General features: G+C 34.6%; 1 protein-coding gene across 4 annotated transcripts in view; it reads left to right on the top strand.

Annotated features, from left to right (window-relative positions):
• The window catches only part of LOC134534411 (rho guanine nucleotide exchange factor 18), a 180,689-nt gene that overhangs the window by 74,762 nt on the left and 83,964 nt on the right, over positions 1 to 21,963 (top strand). For all 4 annotated transcript variants that reach the window (XM_063372885.1, XM_063372900.1, XM_063372879.1 and 1 more), the window contains 4 exons: positions 3,040 to 3,109; positions 7,757 to 7,868; positions 10,849 to 10,922; positions 14,895 to 14,983. In XM_063372885.1, coding sequence (XP_063228955.1) covers positions 3,040 to 3,109; positions 7,757 to 7,868; positions 10,849 to 10,922; positions 14,895 to 14,983 — 345 coding nt within the window. The remainder of the gene's footprint in view (positions 1 to 3,039; positions 3,110 to 7,756; positions 7,869 to 10,848; positions 10,923 to 14,894; positions 14,984 to 21,963) is intronic.

Here is a 21,963-nt window from a genome sequence, read left to right as displayed (position 1 = left end):
CTGGTAACAATGAGTCATCACAACCGGTGCCGTCTGTACGAGCGTCTATATAAGTTATCCTGAAATATGTTCTTAAATATTAATTCAAGTGAATTCTTAAAATCCTACACACCTTATCTTAAAGTGTCGTAAATGAATCGTTTTATTTTGTATATCCATATAATATAGGAAGCGATGGACGCGATACGAATAATATTTTTTCTACCAACCACTACATCAGTAAATATTTGTGGTTTCCATTCGCTATGAATTCAAGCATCTAACATTTGTACTGCTTCTTCAATTCGGCCACAGTTAAATGGGAGGCTCTGAATCCCTGAAAACTCCTCAACAAAATCAACGATGAATCACAGGCATTATAACAAACAGTTGTCACAAGTCAAGTAGCCAATGAGCAGGTGACATTTTTCGAGTCCGTAGAGGATTGACTATCGTACATGTCATTGGCAACACGCCCTTACGCGCATGGTTAATACCCGCATGAGTAGAGCAGAGGTGCCCCCCCCCCCCCCCCCAACACTATGACTCACCCCCCCCCCTAAACTAATGATGCCCCCCCCCCCCCCCCCCGAATTTTTTATGCCATTTTCTAAATGATTTACTCAATTATTTTATAATATTATACTTTTTTAGTATTATATTTTATCACATTTTGCATTAATTAAAACTGATTTTCTAATAATAATTTTGGTCATATTAGGTAATATTTCCATCCTGAACCGACAGATGCCAAACTGCTTTTGTTGAGGAAAGTGCGGGGTTGCCAATTTGATTTACAAGATCCCTTTCAATTATCAAAGCACCAGAATCGTATTTTCACATTAGAAGCTATAATTATGTAAATAATATATACATTTTTCTCGTCTTTTAACCACCCCCCCTCCCTGAAATTTTAATGACGCAGTCTGCGTCGTTACCCCCCCCTTGTGGGCACCCCTGAGTAGAGTGTAAAGGCGTAAGCATGATACACATCTGGTCCTCATCTAACCGCGCACACTTAGATTTAACTCAGGATAGGGTGAAAAATGTTTACTAATTTTGCAGTCCTAACAGTCACCAACGAAACGCCAGCAAAATAAATAAATAAGGCCACGAATATTGTTCGTGAATGAAGGCGAAGCTGATACTTTGGAAACGTTACCAGCAGATATTAAATTATGTTTAACTATTATTTACGTAGCTTACTTCTTAAAACTGCATTCATGTAAACTGATTTTGTGTGAGACTATGTTGAGTGTTTTCTGCTACACTTATTTTTCTGAAAAAAAGTATATTGTGGCATAATAAACTTGTTAACATTGATGCCTGTCATAAAAAAAATTCAAACGTAATTATACGGATACATGTTGAGTATAGTTTGTGAATGGTTCACGCATTGCTGGGAAAAAAAAAGCATGTTTACAATTTTACACATCTTTTTGTTGTCGCATCGCGTCCATCGCGTTGTACACACGCAACTCTGAAAAATAAATGTATGGTAAAAAAGCTATAATAAAATAATCTCTTATCTTTCTTTATTCTTTTTTCTAAGCGCTCTAATGGCTTTCGATAGTTTTGTTCTTTTGTGTACTATGCTTGGTGGAGGTTTCTTCGGCATTTTATTCCTGAATAAATCTCTTGCTTATAACAAAAAACATCTAGCTAAATCACTGTGCTAAATAATAACAGAGAATAACCATTCAAGTATACGCCGAGCTAGACCAAATACGTTCTCTTATCTACTGAAAATGAGTACGTTTACCTTCATATCAGTTTCGCGCGAAATCCCGTCTCCCCTTCGTAAACAGCAGACAGCTGAGGCAGGGTGTGAACGAGAGAAAACACTGGCTGCAAACAGTTCGGGAAACTGTCGCAAGGTGTCACTACTGTCCAGCACGCTCCATAATTTCTCGTATCCGAGCTTGCACGCTGCTCAAACTTCTACAGCTACGTTTTTACTTTAGGTCCGACTGCAATAAGCTAAAGACTAAAATAAAGTCAATCATTCAGCCAACAGATATATTGGCGTTTGAATTACAAATGAAAATGCGAATGTTATTAAATTCGCAAATGAATATCACGCAATTTCGTAGCAGCTCATTTATTAAAATTCAAATTGTAAATACGTTAAATTAATAATGATTACAGATAAAATAATGGTCACAGTCATATCTCCCGTGTCTGAAAATTTATCTGCGAAAGTTTTACCACTGAATTCTTTATAGTTTATTAATAAAGCTTGAATTTAAAAAATTCCCGAAAATCAGCAATAACTTAATTAAAATAAAAAAATTAAAAAATTAATTTTACACCAGAATGGTTCAAATCTTCTCTAGTAGCTGAATCATTAACAAATATATTGTTTTTTTAATACGATGCTGGTGCACCAATCCCCTTAAAAGATTGGATGGCTTTAGTTTCCATGAAATATGTGTATAGAACTGGTTCTTAAACTTGTTGGATATATATGATGTGATCATTCAATCTGAATCGTGCCCAGTGAAAATGAAAATAGCGGACGTTTCCATCTCGGTGTATTTTTAAAACTGTGATGGTCGTATAGAAAATTATGAGGCTAAAATAATGTTTATATCATTAATCTGGAAAAAGCAAAGTGTGAATACTAACGTTTAAGGATTGCAGAACTTTCATTTTACTATGCAAAGAATATTGATGTAATTTAAAACTGCATTTGTCTTCAATGTTAAAAAATGATTGAAACTCATAGCATGTACTAATTTTCTATTCATAATTGAGATGCATTATTTTTATTTTAATATAAAGTCTCAATTGAGAATTTGAAATGTTTTATAGTGTGTCAGGATTAACAATATGTGAAGGATTATCTGGCCAACCTTAGTTTGTGGAGAAAATAGAAAGTCATTTTTCGTCGAATTTTGCCTCAAACTGTTGTTGAATAAAGTTGGAGACAAAAATTTGACAATGAGACAGTGTATTTATATCTTTCAAAGTTTTAAACAAATTTATTGATTTCAGTAGCCTATGTATTTCTAGTATACTTGCCAAATACTTTTTTTTTTTTTTTTTCCATGCTTTCAGTGATGCAACGTATGACCATCGCTCAGGAAAACGACGTAAGAGAGGAAGCATATTCTTTAGGAAAAAAAAGGTAAGTTATACTATCAGTACTTTTTTATCAGACAAAATTTAAGGTATTACTTTACCCTGCAGTATCCAATAAAACTTTGCTATTGGGTAGATTTCAAAGAAATACTACCTATTGTAGCCGTTACCATGGTGCGACTTCCAGAAAATTTTTATATATTTTTTGTTTCATTGTCTATAGACCCCAAAATCATAGTCAACTCAAAAGTTTATATATATATGTGTGTATGTATACTCACACACTCACACATACATATATATATATATATATACACACACATATATATATATATATAATCATAATTATTTATATATATATATATATATATATATATATATATATATAATCATAATTTTATGGACACTATAACTGCAGAAATTTTTCACAAATCTCTTCCAAACTGATGCATAAAATCTAATTGTGGAAAATCTGGTCGACTTCATTAATGGGCAATTTCTGACCAAAGGGGTAGAAATGGGGAATTTTTTTTTGAAAAACTTTAAAATCGCTGTAACTCTTATAACATGGGAAATATCATGTCAGTTTGAACATATTATAATTCATACAAGTAAAATTGAAAACTTTTGTCTCAAAACATTTTTGATACGACCAACTATAACTGCAAGGGATGGGAAAAACAAGAGTTGAAGGATAAAAAAATAACTCTTTTCATAGGCATACCATCAAATTCTTTCAAAGTTTTTGTAAATCTTATAATTTTTATCTAAATCTTTTGTCTGAAACCGTTTTTGATAAGACTAACCATTGCTGCAAGGGGTTGAAAATAAATTGGGTGGAATTTTTTTAAAAAATTCTTAATTTCCATACCATGTACACTATCTAATTTGTTCTAATTTATTGTAAAACCTTTAATTATTATCTACACATTTGTCTGAAATAATTTTTTACATGACCTACAATGACTGCAATGACTGCAAGGGGTGGAATAAACAGGGGTTGAATGACGAAAAATTCATAACTCCCTTATTAGGCTCACTATCAAATCTGCTTCAATTGTTTGTAAATCTTATAATTTTTATCTAAAACTTTTGTATGTAACGATTTTCGATAAAACAAACCATTATTGCAAGAGGTTGAAAAAAACCTGGGTTTGGAATAATAAAATAAATAAAACTTCCCTACCTTGCACACTACCAATTCCATTCTTATTTTTGTTTAACTTTATAAAAATTGACTAAAACTATTGTTAAAATAAATTTTTAACTTACCAACCAATACTGCATGTGGTGGAAATAACAAAGTTTAAAGGAAAAAAAGGTCATTACTTTTCGTTAAATAGATTTACTATCAAATTCGTTATAATTAATTGTATAAATCCTAAACTTTATCTTAAACTTTGGCTGAAACAGGTTTTCATGAAATGAATTATTACAATATAAATAGGGGTTGAAATTTAAAAAAATAATTAAATTTCTTAGTATTAAATTCTTTTAAATTTATTTTAAACCACCTTAATATTATCTTAAATCTTGGTGCAAAGCAAATTTTTATACGACCTTGTTATTAGTGCAAGGGATGAAAAATAGTGTTTGAAGGTCAAAAAATTTAATTTTTAGTTTGCATACGATATGAATTTTGTTCTAAACTATTCAATACACTATACACTAAGTTAAGAATATTCGTATGTAATATTTTTGCTGCATGGAAAATGGGCAAAAATTTAATCAATCATTTTGTAATATTATAAAACATAAATATGTTATTACATTAAGTTCTTAAAATGTTCCAGAAGTTAATAGAAGTTACCAGAATATTTCCAGAAGAAATAGGTACTTTCAAATCTACCTATGCCTGTAGGAATGCCGAAAGGGATTTTTTTTGTTTGTCTCAGTAATAAATATTGGAAATTATTTTTTGAGGAAAATACATTTATTATTTATATTTATTTTGGTATGTGTGTGTGTGTGTATATATGTGTGTGTGTTTGTGTTTGTGTGTGTGTGTGTGTGTGTGTGTGTCTCTCTCTCTTTATTTTAAAATGGACTAATTAGGATTAGTTAAATCATTTCAAGGAAAAAAATAAAAAATACTAAAATTTATTTTACTAAAATATATTTGTGGAAGTTTAACTATTTTGTATTTTAGGTACTTTCTGATGCTTTAAATCTGTAATTTTTTTTTATGTCCTAATTTAAAATGGATGGCTCAAGTTTACACATTCTCGCATTGAATCATGGGTGGCAAAAGCTGATTTTGTACAAACATGGTCAAGAAACATTAAATGATCATGGGAAAGACAATTTTACTTTCTATCTATATGTGTGTGATGGATTGAGTATTTTTATATGTTTATATTGGTACATCTGACATCTCCAGAAATTTTATAATGTATATTTTATCATCCATTTTTATTAGTTAACAGTAAGTTAATATATTATTATACATAATTTAAGAGCATGCCATATTTATTTTTCTGATTTGAAATTATAAATTTTTATAGTATTTAATTTATGAAAATTTAACTGTCAAACAACAAATAACTTTTGCCTTAATAAAAATTCAGAATATATATATATGTGTGTGTGTGTGTGTGTGTGTGTGTGTTTTTTCTATGTTACTGCAAATTTAATTACAGGAGTAAGCATAATTTTTGAAATGCATTTTATTGTAAAATAAGACATAAATTTTTTATTTATTTTTAAGAACATAATTTTATTATGTTTACCTGATCCTAGTTAACTATGAAACACTATTTCTGAGAAAATATTGCAGCTTAGACATGATTGTTTTCCCCGAATTGCATAAATAATTAAGTTTATTGAATGACACTGGAAAAATGCATAATAATCTGTGTACAGGAATCATTTTACTCCCTTAATGTACTGGTAAATAAATAATTTGCAATAACATGTAAGTGTTGAAACTAATGAATGAATTATTTAATTTATGACATTTTGAGGGCCTACAACTGCAGGCAGCTGCAGAAGTGAACATGCATGTGTTTCTGTGGCATACCAGGAAACAGTTCATGTAAATGGAGGCTTATGTATGTTACGTATTTTGTAGGTCCAATTTTTTTTTTGAACCAATGATCTATTAAAACGACTACACTTTAATTCATATAACAACCACAATTTAATATGAATTGATTATTTTTGAAAGTATGTTCATTTTTCACTATATTTTATTTCACTTCAAGTTTCACAACATTTTAAATATAAATAGGTATGTTGATTATTTTAGGCAAAACTTGTTGCAAGGAAAAAATTTATTTTTTTATTTTTGTTCTAACAGGTTGTCTGCTTTTTGGAAAGTCAGGTGAAATCAGGGGAAAGTCAGTGAAGTTGGCATGGTCAGGAACAGTTAGTGAAGTTATTTGAAATCGTGGAAAGTCATGTCAATTTCCAAGTGAATGTAATTATAGAAGGGGAAAATGTTTTGCTCAAGTCTGCCTTCACTCAGACTGAAAGTTAATTTTTGTGTGGTTTTTTAGTACATCAGCATAGTCATTCACACTATGAAATGGCATACACAAGATTCTGTGTGAATTTCCATGTATATAAAAAGAGATGAAGAATTTGTAGAGAAAACTAAGCCAGCTATGGGGGTGGTGGAGGCAGTTTTTTTTTTTTTTTAATTTCTTTTAGAAAAATGTAAAATAGATAAATTATATTCAGAAAAAATGTCAAGAAAATTTGTACTTTTGATCACAAAAAGTCAACAAAATTTTCTTACTGATAAAAATATTAACTTTTGTGTCTTGATATACAATAATTACTGGTTATCAATTAATGTATGAAACATTAGCAGGCCAATGTTAGTAAAAAAAAGTTTAAGTGTGTTTTTTTTTTTTTTTTTTTACTTACAAATGTCTTTTTCCTACCTACCAATATGATTTTATAAGCATGAACATAGAAGAGTAAGATACTCAAAATTCACAAAGCTTCATTAGTTGTTCCAACTACCTTATTATTAAAATTAGGTGTTTATGCCCCTGAAATCTTAAGAAATCCTTAAAAAAAAACCTATCAGTCATTCTCACAAACAAAAGGAAAGACTGATGTCGAAAGCAAACAGCAGGAAAAGAGATTTTATCACCCCCTGAAATATAATTATGCATACGTTCTTGATTAAAATGGCTCATTTGGCTATTTGGAGATGAGAATTTACTCATTCAATCATTAAGGCTCAGTTATTTTATTTTCTTGACTTTATTAGTGTTTGGGAATGTCTCGTGTAAATTTATCACCATAGCTCCCAAGCATTTTATTTTTATCTTAAATTTCTTAAGATAATCTAATAGTGTTAAAAACTTAAAAGTATCGCTAGTGTTCGTAATTAATGGTCACTTGCAAGACCTATTTTTAGTAAATATGAAGTGACGAGCAACAGAGCTATCTGAGTAAATTTACAAGAAAATCCTTTAATTAATAGTAATGACGAGGAAATATTGCATGATGTTATGCACACTTGCTCATGTTCAAGTCACTTAGAGGTTCTGGAATAAATGCAAACATTTTAAGGTGGTTGAGTTTGCATGGGTGTATAAGCATTGCGCTAGGCAGGTATAGTAACACGACATTGCCGACTGTTGACGTGTGAGCATGGTATGGCTGCTTGTGCACGGTTTGTTTGGTGCAGGCGAGACAGTGTTAAACAGGTCCATTGCCTTTTTTTTTTGTTTGTCAGGACAAGCCGAAGAAAGTCCCCCATCAGTGGGTGTCGGCCTGTTATGGATCTGCGCATGCATGCGATTGGTGCTCTAAACCTCTCACCAACAAGCCTGCACTCTATTGTGAAAGTAAGAATCACATTGCTATGGTCATGGTTCTTGTGTGAGTTGGCACTCTTTCTGCTCGAACACGTCATAAGTTTTGGTGCTTTGCTTTATCAGAATGGCTGCTAGGCATACTGTTTGAAAGTAATTCAAGTGCAGAAGTAATACCAGTGCTTAAGCCGTGGTGTATTATGCTTGTGGCGACACATTTTTGACATCATTTAGACGATTCAATAAACTACTGTATTCTTGTTATTTTTTCAACTATATATAATTACAATATTTTATAACTATGTGTTAAATTATGCTGTGTTTGTGTTGTCCAGTATGGTTTAGTGTTCTCAATCATTCATGTCCTTTTACCTTTTTCTGTATTTGTTGTGTATCCATGTGTTTACGTTGTTTGTATCAGCAGTGCTGGACACCGCTTCCAATTTCAGGGAGGGAGGGTGACAGACCGACAGACCGACCGACCGTCCGACCGACCGACCGACCGTCCGACCGACCGACCGACCGACCGACCGACCGACCGACCGACCGACCGACCGACCGACCGACCGACAGACCGACCGACCGACCGACAGACCGACCGACCGACCGACCGACAGACCGACCGACCGACCGACCGACAGACCGACCGACCGACCGACCGACCGACCGACCGACCGACCGACCGACCGACCGACCGACCGACCGACCGACCGACCGACCGACCGACCGACCGACCGACCGACCGACCGACCGACCGACCGACCGACCGACCGACCGACCGACCGACCGACCGACCGACCGACCGACCGACCGACCGACCGACCGACCGACCGACCGACCGACCGACCGACCGACCGACCGACCGACCGACCGACCGACCGACCGACCGACCGACCGACCGACCGACCGACCGACCGACCGACCGACCGACCGACCGACCGACCGACCGACCGACCGACCGACCGACCGACCGACCGACCGACCGACCGACCGACCGGACGTTTTGGGTAGTGTGTAATAATATGCAACTCCCAGTTAGAGGGCAGTCCATCATTTAAAGAAATTTTGACCATCTTTCAAAAGTTGGTCAAATAAACTATGGAATTATCTGGATTTTTTTAATCACTTAAGTTTAACGATTTACACACAGTAGCACTAAAATATGCATAATATAAATTTACATCACAGGTTAGATGCAAACTGGGAATTTTTTTTTTTGTGGATTTTTTCCTTGTATGGTTTGGGGAAGGGGGGAGGACTCTGACTGTGTATTATTGTTTTTGTATTGTGTGTAACATCTAAGACATCTAGCTGTAGGCATGCTTTGTTTATCAGCCTGGAGGATGGTTTGTATCCCCACGAATGTATGCCACAGGAAGATAATCATGATGTGACTGGAGTGTACTAAGCGAGATGATACTACAAGGGTTTAACTGTGCCTTCTGCAGTATGGAGGTAGAGGCACAACACAACACCCAGTCCTCAATACAGGAAGGAAATTTTTCCGCAAATGAAATTGACCCGGCCGGGATTCGAACCTGGGATCCTTAGCACACCAGCCAGGAGCTCTAACCGCCCAGCCAGAAGTTTAACTGCCCAGCCAATGGTCTGACTTTTCATAAAAGCTTTTTTGGAAATGCAGAGCTAGAGTTAGGGCAGTATAAATGCTAGGCAACTTAAGCATGCATGTGTGGCTTTTATCTGGCTTACTGCTTTGTGAAGCATTTGTGGCTTAAGGTTCTGTCTCACATGCAAGTTGATTACTTAATTTTCTGTTCGTTACTATATTTTATGGGCTATTCCTGAAATTTTAACATAATACCTCCCTTTCATTTGTTGTTCTATCCTAAATATTTTCAACAGAAATGCACTAAGTGTAATATAATTGATGTAAAACGTTTCGCAAGAGTTAACCCTATAAATTGCTTGTAGTGAATATCTATTGAAAATGTTTGTGATAGAAGAACAAATTCAAGTGAGTTATTGATCTAAAACGTAAGAAACAGCTAGGCTTGTGCAAAGCTTCGACTAAGTGAATGACTCGAAGCTCTCTTCAATATTATATTTGACTTTGCCAGGTATATTAGTAATAGTTTTATTTGAAGCTTCAATTGTGACACAAAGCTTTCATCTGATGTGAAGCTTTGTGTTTGTTGCAAAGATTTAAAATACTGAAAGCCTAAGACTCACTCATGAAAATATTTAGTTTTTTTTTTTTGTATGTGTGTTGCTTGTATAAAATTGGTTACTTAAAAAAAATAAAAAAGAAGGCACTCCATTTGCTTTTATGAATGCTCATTATATTATTATGCATGGTTATTTTATAATTTTTATTGAATGATGTTATATATTGAGTCCAATTATTTAATCACTTTCTCAGTTCAGACATTACAAATGTTAAACAATTATTTTTTTTTACTTCAATCCTGTTATTTTGTAAAATAAGTATAATCCAGCTTTGGCCTATAACAATATTCACAATATTTTAAACATTCAATGTGATATTTGCTTTGTGTTCACACAGGCCTAGAAATAGCTCTCAAATAATAGTAGTGAGGAGAAAAATAAAATCGGCAGGGTGTGTAAGATTGAGCATTTAAAGCACTTGTCCAACAAAAACATTTAAATGTCAGTCTGAAAGGACTGTTTATTATGCTCTTGTATACTGCCCATATTGGTTGTGAATTAATTGTTCTAACCACGCATGTGTTGCATTTTTAAACTTATAAATAATTCCTGCCATTACCAAGTTTGTATGCTTAAAATAAAATTGTACAATATGATTTTTTATACAACTTATAAGCTTTCAAATATTAAAGTAGTGTGTATAATTCTGATTATTTTTTTGTAGCAATTTATTTTACAAATTACTTTAATTGTGGGTGTGAATTATAGGTACTAGGTTTTATCAGCATAGCTACATTTTCATTTTCTTTATTTAATGTGGTTAACATTAATTTTTTTTAAGTTTATCTCCAAAACTATATTTTATTATGTGTTATTTTATTTCCAGATTGTACAACTACAGTTCATCAAAATTCCTGTAAAGATCACATCATGGACTGCACAAAACCAAAAATCAGCAAGGTAGGAGAATCTACTAAAGCACGTTCATCTGTTTTACTTTTTATGTACACTGATGTTATGCATACATTGCATTGAAGTAAATCAGTTTTCTCTGGTACTTAGCTACTTTATCATCATGTTTATTTCTGTTAGAATTACAATCTAAGGTTTATTGGCTAGAATCAACATTTGAACATATTTTTCACTTGTGCTTTTGCTTCACTATGTAGCATGCTCTTTTAAGCTGCTAATACAAAAATTAAATTATATTCTTAGGGTGGCAAAATAATTTTTACTGCATTTGAAAAGGAAAAAAAAGTTTGTCATAATATCACTAAAAATAAAATAGTCATATCTAAAAAAGTGTTATTGTTTAGTCCAATGTGCATTTATTTCATTGTAATTTTTCTTTCTTATTGTAATTTTTTTTACAAATAGAGCCAATTTTATTTTCTATAAATGATGTAAACATTTGAAGTACACCAATCCCTCACTTAGCACGACTAATTCGTTCCTAAAAATGTTCGTGTTAATCGAAATCGCGTATTCTGAAGCATTAGTCCCCATAAATATAAGGCTAAATTATTTAATGTGTTCCAAGATGTGTAGGGAAGTAATCTTTACATAATATAAATGCGTAGAATAATACTTGAAAATGCATATGTCATATCATTTATCTTTTTAAGCCTACCACCGAATACGTTAGATAAAGAAAACATGGCACAGTGTAACGGGAGATAAGTGGTAACATATTTACCGTCAGTCAGCAGGTTGGCTTGCCCGCCCAGGCGTGACCTTCAACACGCGCGCGCGTTTGTCTGCCTGCTGTTGCAAGCAGCTGGATCCTTTGTTATTACGTTTAAAACTTAACAAAATTAAAACACTTTTATGAAATTAAGAACCGGTTTTATATAACTTTAAAACACACAGCCATATGTAAACATTTAATTTGTTATGCACACCTCTTATAAAAGCGGCTATGTAAACAAATCAGTTAACAGATAAACAGATTTAGATTTTCCCTAGAGCACAAACATAACATTAAAATACTGGTACACTCCCTATTTAACGCGGTTGTCGGGGGACATAACTTTTACCCGCGTTGTTGCATAACCGCGATGTTGTGTTCTAATAGGTCGGCAAGCACGCACAGTATAGACGGCCCGCCTTTGTGCGGACTTTGCATCCGCAGTTTCCACTAAACACGGGTGAAAAAATAAAAATAATAAATTTTAAAGATAAATATTAAATGTTGAATTGTTTTTATTTTTCCGCGTGCCGCGCACAGTTTGTCGCACGGCCTACGAGCGCGCCACACGCCGCCATACACATGTGCGGCACACAAGCTGCTGCTGCCAGTCTCGTGGTGTTAGCCACAGTATCTGCTTCGTCAGTGTCCGTAACAACGTAAGTGCAGTGTGTGCGGTTACACACGATTCTGTGGTCAAAGTCTTCTAAAAAGAAAGGCCGTAGTGATACTTCAAACCGAATATGAATCGCAAAGTACCGAGTTTGATTGACAAAATAAAAATTCTAGATTTACTTACAGATAGCTTGTCTTTTGTAGAAGCAGGCCGCAGATACAGGAAAAAAACGATTCTAGCATTCGTACAATAAAAAATAAAGAATCGTCTATCGAGTCAAGTGGTTAAACTTTATTATCCATGCTTACATTAAATTATAAATGGTCACATGTGGGAAACAAAAATTGTGCCAATTTAATTTTAGCGCAATCAGTGACGCCGTATTAAAAACCGTGTTAAACTTTGTCTTTACTTATTTCACCAAACGCTGTGTCGAGTTGCTGAGTGTGTGTGGCTCGGATCGGCAAGTGTTATATTCACCAGCCTCTGTTTAAAGGTCGGGAGACCGCTACACATAAACATTTACGGGACTTGTTTACTACCTCACGGCAAAAGTGGTACAGTATGGTTCACGTAAATATTGGACCACTGGGAATTCCTGGGCAAAGATTAAAAATACGCTAGCCGATTTACTTTACTATTTAATGTTAAAACATTATACCAAAGTAAAAAGATGAACTTGTATAATACAATGAATTACCCAATAATATTACGTCTGTAGGTTTAAGTTGTAACAAAACATTTATATACAGATGTCCAGTAAAGTACCAATTAAGATTCTGGAGTGGAATTTTAAACACCGGACTACCTGATTTTGCCTTGTACGCAGCGACGCTGCTCAGTCAAGTGACTCATGCTCTGCCTGTGTGCTGCGTGAACACATTCCCTCCCCCACTCCCCCTCGTGTTTCTGCCCGCTCTAATCTCTACCTCTCTCCATGTTCTCGGCTAGCCTCTCCCTACCCAGCGCTTGCCGACAACCAAGCCTATCCAACATCAATCCCTAGCCGAGTCACGCTGGACAATGTCGCTGGATGGTGGGCTTTATCAGGTCCCCTGTCCGATGCTTCATTTGTGAGATAAAGCGACGTTAAGAACTAGTGTTTCAGAAAATATCACTGGGCTGGATTGGACCATAATTTGAAAACCCTACAAGATAGAGGAATAATGTACGGAGATATCTTGTTTAAAATTTTACTGCGGACATTTTCTACGCCTAGGCTTTTTTCTGCCCGATGCTTAGTTTGTTAGTTACAACGCAAAATTATCCTAATCGGCTGTCAACCATTTATTCCATTATTATTATTCATTTCTGACTGGGGGACATGGTTTGACCCGCGATATACCCGATTCTGCGATATGTACATATACAAAACATAAAAGTTAGTTAAGTATTTTCTGGGGTGAAATTAACACTATCATCTTGCTTTTTTTAAAAAAACGTGTCCAATTTCATCTGCTTTGGTTTCTGTACGGTACGGCCTGGTCTGCAGCCGCGCATCAACGGTAGGGCCTGGTCTGCGGCCGGGCATCAACAGTACGGCCCGGTGTTTGTTTATCTGCGTGCGCATCTCTTTCCCCTCGCATTCCAAACCACTCTTCCCCCCTCGAATTCCATACCTGACGTCGCGTCGTTTCCGAGATTTTTTTTAGCCTGTGGCGATTTCGTGCTAACTGAAATTTACAGACGTGCTATTCGAGACTAGGGCAGTAAAATTTACATCGTGCTAACTGAATTCGCATTAATTGAAGACGTGCTATGCGAGGGATTGGTGTACGTGTCATTTTAATTCATGGCAGCATGTTGTAGATGGTTTGGCCATTTTTCAGTAGTAGCATGACTCTCAAATTTCGTGCTGAGGGTTTTAAACACCTATATAACTGTTAAGCCATCTTGCTGGCAACTTCTGATTAGCATCCAGGCAAGCACCATTTGTAAGTAGTTTTAGGGATTTTTGACACAAATACCTATAAAGACTGTACCTTGCACATTTATAAATTTATAGGAAGTGTCATGATTTATAGTTTATTTATTGACTTGTTCTTTTTGAGTTAGCTACTTATTTATAACTGTGAATAGATAAAAATGAGTGAAATGTCAAATATGAATCTCAAATTTCAATCTCAGAGAATACTTTGAATATACCCCTTGAATTTGAATCTAGATGTCAAACATATATTAATGTACAATAAATTAAAAATATTAACTATGGTGTTGAAACATTCCACCCTTTAAAAGGTTGTTTCACTAACAAAATTTCCAGAATGGATATTCATTGTAATTTTATGTATACAATTACATGTTTAATGTACCATATCTTGGAGAATGGTAACTGGATAGTTTTGAAGGAAAAATTGACCTGGTTAACTTCAGAGATTGTCAGTGTTGAATTTTTTTTTTTCATTTACTTTATTTCTTGTTATATTTTTCTTCAAATCTTTTTCCTCGAATATCAAATCCTTAGAATACTAGGGATTTCATGGTATCTGAGGATTTGATTGGGCCCGTTCATAATAAAAATCCTTGAGAATTTATGGTTTGGATGATAGTGACTGTAACTTGTTTTGCTGAAGGATCTAGATGGTTACTAATGAAGTGTGTTTAATAGTGCAGTAATATTGGCTTGCAGAGCACGTCATCTGTTTCATCCAAGCAGCAAAGCGCCAAACGGAACTCTGCCTCGCTGCAAGCTCACATTCAGTCCAGCACCAGCAACAGGTTAGTGTTTTTGTTGCTTTGCAATGCCAAAAATAGCTGGGAACAAGTTCTGTGGCTCTTAACATTCATACATAATCATTTTTCTACAGTCAGTTTTGCTGTGATTTTTTTTTTTTATGTTTATTTGTAACACTGTTTACTGGTTTAGTATATGATATTTCGTAAATATTGCTGTTCATACAATGAAACATTAATTTGTCGTATTTAATGTTGTTGGTGCTTTGTTTTTTTGCTGCTGTTTGTAGTATGTTGCTTGCTTGTGCATGTATTTTGAAATAGTTCCTCATGTTTTTAACGTCAATTATTGGTTGCTGATAAATGGCTGCTATTGAAAGCTGTTTTAGTGTTAATTGTTTGTAAATAATATGTAGATGTTTATTTGATTTTACAATTATTGCAAAGTAGTATGCTATATCATTATGGAGTCAAATAGAATTTTTCAAATTAGTTGGACATCACAACTAAAACTGATAAGAGGAAAGGAAAAATTCTACACATTCATAAACTATGCTGCCTTTTATGTAATGGTTTTTGTTATGTTAATGAATTATATGCTGATACAGTCATCAACCTTTTGCAAAGGACAATATTATATATAATATCAGATCTAAACTTCTAATAGCAAGCCTTGGACTCTTCTACAACAAACATCAAATGGCAGTGTATTTGTGCAAATCTGTAACATTTTAAAATGAACCTTTGAAAATGTCACTGTCTTTTGGTATTAATGAAAGAATCTAGTTACTCTCTTGTGCACACTATTAATAAAATTACCAGCTCGTAAAAGATTAGTGGACTTAGAGGTTACAAAAATCATTTTATCTACAATTAAATAAAATAATTAACATTTACACACTTCAGTTTTTTACATATTTCCATGTCAATACATGGATGGTAATTAGGAATGGGCATGTCGATTTTTCGATGCTTCAATTCCACCGTTCTACCTGGAAGCGGAATAGTTGATTTTTAAGTTGTAAGGAATTGTACCATATATTGAATCATGTCATAATTAGAACAGTAGGTAGTAAGAACTGAACGATAATTTGGATGTAAAATAAAACCAGTGATTCTTGTCACAATTGCTGTATTTTCGGGCCAGTAAGCTCACAATTTTTACGCAACTTGCCTTGCACTAATATACAAAAGACATAAATTATTTGAGGGTTAAATCACAACCGTAATCACCTGTATTTATCCATAACACTATACTAACCAAAGTTGTGTACTTGTGGGGAAAACATTGTACCCTCACTTCAGTATAACTTCATTTGGTGATCTATCGGTTCTACATTCCCCTTGGTTCTCTTGGTTCCCTCAGTTCCCGGTGGTTCCGGTTCTTAAAAATTGGTTCTAGGTTAACCCCCCCCACAATTTGTTCAACATGACTTTTAAGTGCCTCACTTTATCATTATTCCACCACAAGTGCTTAATATCTCACAAGGTGGCTATGGTAGCACAGAACCTACATACTGTGGTGCTTCAAAATCTAGTAATAATGTATTTGTTAGATAATGATTTGACTGAGTCACTGTGGATTTAGGCACATAAAAAATTGCTTGAAAAAAATGTAAATATCTGTTCACAAGATATTAAGTAATTTATAAAAATAAATATAAAAACAATTGCATCAGTAGAAGCACACCAAAGCAATTACAAGTTGAGTATCATAATGGGTAATGGATATAACCCTCAAGTTAACAAGCAACAAAACTGGACTGGTCTTGATTTCCCAAACAGTCCCAAAGTAATCAGTAACGGTGCGGGATGTCAAGTAACTTTGATTTGCAGCAGCCTTTTGTTAAGTTTTATTTTGTCTTTGTACTTGGTGCCACATCACAGTTTACATATGCACATAATATAAATGGTTGAAGATACATCAACTTAAATCATTTGGAAAACACTTCTGAATGGGTTTTAGCTTTCTAATATAAAAATTGACATGTTCCTACCTGTAGTAGATATATTTCTGTTATGTTTTATATTTATTTTTTAAAATGATTCGTGTAATGGGGAATTTTGATTTAATACAATTTCTTCAGTGTTTTATATTACATGACAAACAATGCAAACCTGCAATGGCGTTTGTCCAAAATCAAATTTTTAATATGGCTTGTATATAAAAAGAGACCCCGTGATATAACAAAATTTTATCAAAAGTACTTGAAAAAATGATGAAATTAGTTGACCAGGTATTTGAAGACTACCTGTACATCTTTCAGAGCTAGAACTGGGAGAGAGATACAGCTTTAAGTGTTTCTACTCGGCAAGCTGGTAGCTGGAGATTGTGAGAACAGGGCAGCAGTTGTGAAAGTTGATGGAAGGGATATGTGTGTATTGCTGATAACCAAGACTCTGTAAACATCTTGTTCCTGTAGGGAGTGGAAAGAGCCGTTTAAGGTTTTGGCATTCCCTCCTGTGGAAAAGTGTTTAGAAAGTCATTTCATTGGGCATGTGTGTTCCTATGCTAAAATGTGTTGGGCATTGTGTCTCTTGAAAAGTGACCATTCTAGATGTTTGTAGGATCTGAAAATGTAAGCTAAAAATGTTGGGCGATTCTTTGTTTGGCAATGGTGTTGTTAGTCTCTCCTATCGTGCAGAATCCCAGATCGTGATGATGCATGGCGTTTTTGGTTCATCCATGTGGTCTGAATTGGGACTGGAATCAGAAATAGGGTATTGTGTTTTGGCTGTTTCCAGTTTAATTTTTTTTTTTTTTCCAAGCAATAGATATTTCCACTACACTTTTGCAAATAATGCATATTCATACAATTTTTTTGTGTTCTACTGTTCACTTTTTTGGGAAATCCAATCCTCTGGAAAGAATATTTGCTGCAAAGCAAATTGGTATACATCTTTAGAGTTGAAATGTTCATACTTTCCTTGCTGAAGTATTCTGAAGTTTTAACTGATAATGATCTAGTTACCTGGTTTTTCTATGTACACTGTCTAAGAATTTCTGCTTTGGAAAATTTGAATTATTTTTTAAGCTATGCTTCTTTAAGCGCTTTTTTTTCCGTATATAAGAAACTTTTTTAATTTGTTCAGAACCTTGAGACATGGAGTTAGGAATTCCCATTAGAGGACATACTGTGACAGTAGAAGTCACTTTTTAACCTCGCAATCACCACATTGTATACGCCCAAAAAATTGCGGAAAAGGTGCTTGACCAAATCTGACGATGATTAGTAAGTATGAATTATAATCTCCATCGTTAAAAAGAGTCACTTTCATAATAATAAAAAAAGTCATTTAAAACTGTTTCCACACTGCAAACACTACACTTCATCCAATGTTTAGGGCATTTATCCAATATGACACAACAATTATCTGAAGGAAAAAAATGGCTTTATGCAGTGAGCGTGTAATCATGCAGACATGACCACCCCATGCCTTGAGATATTATCCTGTCAATTAGGATAAAAATTTAATAAAATAATGTTTTGGTTGTATTTTTTTGTGTGTGTACATGTATGCATTAGTATGGGCTGCAATGAATTTATAATTTCCATGTATGTTGCATGCTGTTGTGCATGGTGCAAAGTAAGTGCATGCAGACTCCTTTTCGGTAGCTACCTGAGTATAATGAAGAAATAGAGTAGTTACCCTTAACTTGTTTTCCATGTTAACCCAACCAGCCACAGACTACAGCAATGGTGTCTATACCTAAAACATTACCTAGAACTTTGAATATATATACTGTATAGAAGTCGCCAGCCCAGGTTAAAAATTCTAATACGGTTTTGAGGTAGTTGGTTAATTCACCGTCGCAATCGCCACCATCTCTAGGGCATCGACTTGTGGTGGTCCCTAGCGGACAAGTGTCCAACTCTTCAGACACCCCTTCCCCCTCCTGTTGAACGACGTTGAGCTGCAGTGAATGATTTATGAGGGAAGCGGGGAATGACAGCGGGCGACAGTGCTGCGCTCTAACGTATAAATAACAACTAAGACGATACAGGGCGTTACGGCAGCGCACTGCAGCGGTGAAGTTCCCAAGCTGCTCATTATACGCTTCTGAAAAACGTAGAGTAAATCCTATCCACTCGCGACTTCTATACAGTATATATATTCAAAGCCTAGAACATTGTGAAGTTCTTGAATGTCTGATCAACTCTGCAGGCAAGGCTGAACAAGTGTTAGATTTTTACAATATTACCCTTTTTGAAGTACTTTTATATATTTAGTTATATTAGTATGTATGCATGCGATTGGTGCTCTAAACATCTCACCAACAAGTCTGCACTCTATTGTGAAAGTAAGAATCACATTGCTATGGTCGTGGTTCTTGTGTGAGTTGGCACTCTTTCTGCTCGAACACACAATAAGTTTTGGTGCTTTGCTTTATCAGAATGGCTGGCTGCTAGGCATACAAAAGTAATTAGTTATATTTATTAAATATCTTTGAATGTTTCACAAAGTAACAATTTAAATTGGTTGGCTTTGAAATATTGTAACACTAAACGTTCGTAGTTACATTTGTAACAATAACTGGATTACGTAAGTAGTCAGACTTCACATTACAGTAGGTTCATATACAACATTTTTGCAGACTCTTTAGGCATGGGGAGAAGCAGCTTGGTAACACTGCATTCAGCAGGCTTTATTCGTAAAAATTCTTCCAATTCCTCTGGATCATTGATTGTTTTTGAACCTAGCTAAATCTAATAAGCTAAAGTCATTCTTAAAGATATTACGCAATCGCTGTTTATAAGCGAGAGCTTTTATTTTTCTTTATTTTTGGAGGGAAAAAATTTTTATTTTGTATTACTGTGAATGTTTAATAACATGTTTCATATAGTCATACTATTTCTTGAATTTTACTGTCCTCCTTTTTACTTGTGTCAAAAGTGTTACAGGTCATCAAATTCACAAATACATAACTTGCTATTTTGAAGAAAGGGTTCAATTAAGCATTCAAAAGATGTAAATAAACTTTTTATGAATTCAACATTGTCATGCATTTGAATGTAGTTCACATACTTTATGTTTATTTTTTGTTTACATTTAATTTTGTCTCATTTATGAGCTTTTTTCCTCGCATGTTCTAATCAAGATAGATATTCTAACCTTTTTTATTTAGCATAAGATTCGAAGATCTATTTCTTTAAGAATTTACTAGTGTTCATTGAAATAATGATAACACCTTTCAGTATTAACCTTGCTGTTTTGCTATCATTCTATTCAGAGCATAACTTTAGCCTGTGTGTTATCAGTAAGCAATGCACTGAAATAGCCTGTGAGAGTGTGGGTATTCTAATTAGAATTGTTTAGACACAATACACGGTATAAGTTGCAGCTGATACTTTGTTATTTTCTATCATGGGGACAAGTTTTCTGTAACTAAAATGATCCAAAAGTACAGTAAAAAAAATTTTAAAATTTTTTAGAGAAAGCGGTGTAAAATCTGTTGCTATGAATAATTAATGTAAACTTATGAACATAGAAATTTTAGGTTATGACTAATTAGGTAATGGTGTCACATTAAAACTTATTAGTTACTGTAGAAAAAAAATATATAATATATATATACACACACACCATTGATATATTTACGAAAGGGAAAATCCTGTTTAATTGTACTTGTTTTTGTGTTCCTTATTCATGCATGTGTTTGCTATTAGTTTTTTGCAAAACAAAACCTTATAAAACTCATTTACTCAAATTTAGCTGATCACATGCATTTTTTTATTTTTGTTAATGTTGGCTAAACTACCTAAATAATAAAATACTGTTTGTAAAATATTAAAAATCATATGCAGCTTACTTACTTAAAGTATTCTGATATATGTTGTAATTTTACAACCATTGTGCATAGCATTTGGGCAAATCATATAAGGCATCCATTAAAAACGTAACTGTCATAAAAAAACTAGGTTCCGCTTAAGAGTTTTTTGTGGCATTAGGTTCAACTTATAAGTTTTGTTGTTATGTTTACACTTTTATTTGTGCACCAAACTAAGAACTGATGCTTTTTTGTAGTTATTCCATTGTTAGTAAAGTGTCCCACATTGCATATTGTCCTGCCTTGTTCGTCCCCCATTATAATATACTATGCTGGGAATGATGCTGGCTGTGATGTTGTAATGTTGCTAATTAACTTTTTGTTACATTGGGTTAGGTTTTGGAATGTACCGTTGGGTTTGTGTTTGGTAGGTGTCGGGCATGAGTGTGTAATAGTTTTGATGGTCGTCATGAATATATTAACGCTGTTCTTGGACGATTGTTGTGGAGGTCGTGGTGGTAGCGGTGGTGATTTTCTCTCCGTACGCTGTGATGGCTGTGTGTGTCCTTGATGAGGGAGGAGGGGACATAGCAGGGACGGGAGGTATGCTGGTTGTGTACCAGGCATGTGAAGTGAGGCGTGTCGCCCCCTTGTGCTAATCTGTTGCTTTCCGACATCCATTCCCCGCACGCTCTCACTGCCAGGACCACTGGCTGCTATTTCTCGCCGTGGAGACGCGTCGCCACCAAGCTGGGAGTGAAGTAAGTCGGTGCTCTGACTGGCTACACCTCTTTGTTTGTTACGCTTCTTTCTCTTCGTCTCTGTCTGTACACCCCCTATACACCTCTCTCTCTCTTGTTTACTTTCCGTAACCGTTGTCGCAGACAGAGAATGCAGCTTCAGTCCTCGCTGTGCGTTTTACTTTTTGAATAGCTTGTTCATTCTGTATTTAAATCTCCATCAGATGTTAATTATTTTACACATTATTCGCCGCACTTTTCATACCGTGCTGTCACTAAAAACTGCATTTCTGTCGTGGTCCCTGTAAATCTGTTCAGTTCCATGTAGCTCTAAAAAGTATATATCTAAATGTATTCGTTAAATTCTTAATTCTTATCCATAAATAATATAATTTCTTATCCTATGTTATCTTTTTTCCCATGAAACAAAAAGTGAACTATGTGTTAAAATATGCATAAAATTATTTATTAATGCGTGCTTCATAGTTTCATCTGTTATGTATCTGTGTTATATA

Source organism: Bacillus rossius, chromosome 1 (assembly GCF_032445375.1).
Source record: "Bacillus rossius redtenbacheri isolate Brsri chromosome 1, Brsri_v3, whole genome shotgun sequence".
Taxonomy (NCBI): domain Eukaryota; kingdom Metazoa; phylum Arthropoda; class Insecta; order Phasmatodea; family Bacillidae; genus Bacillus; species Bacillus rossius.
This window is presented reverse-complemented; position numbering and strand designations above follow the sequence as displayed.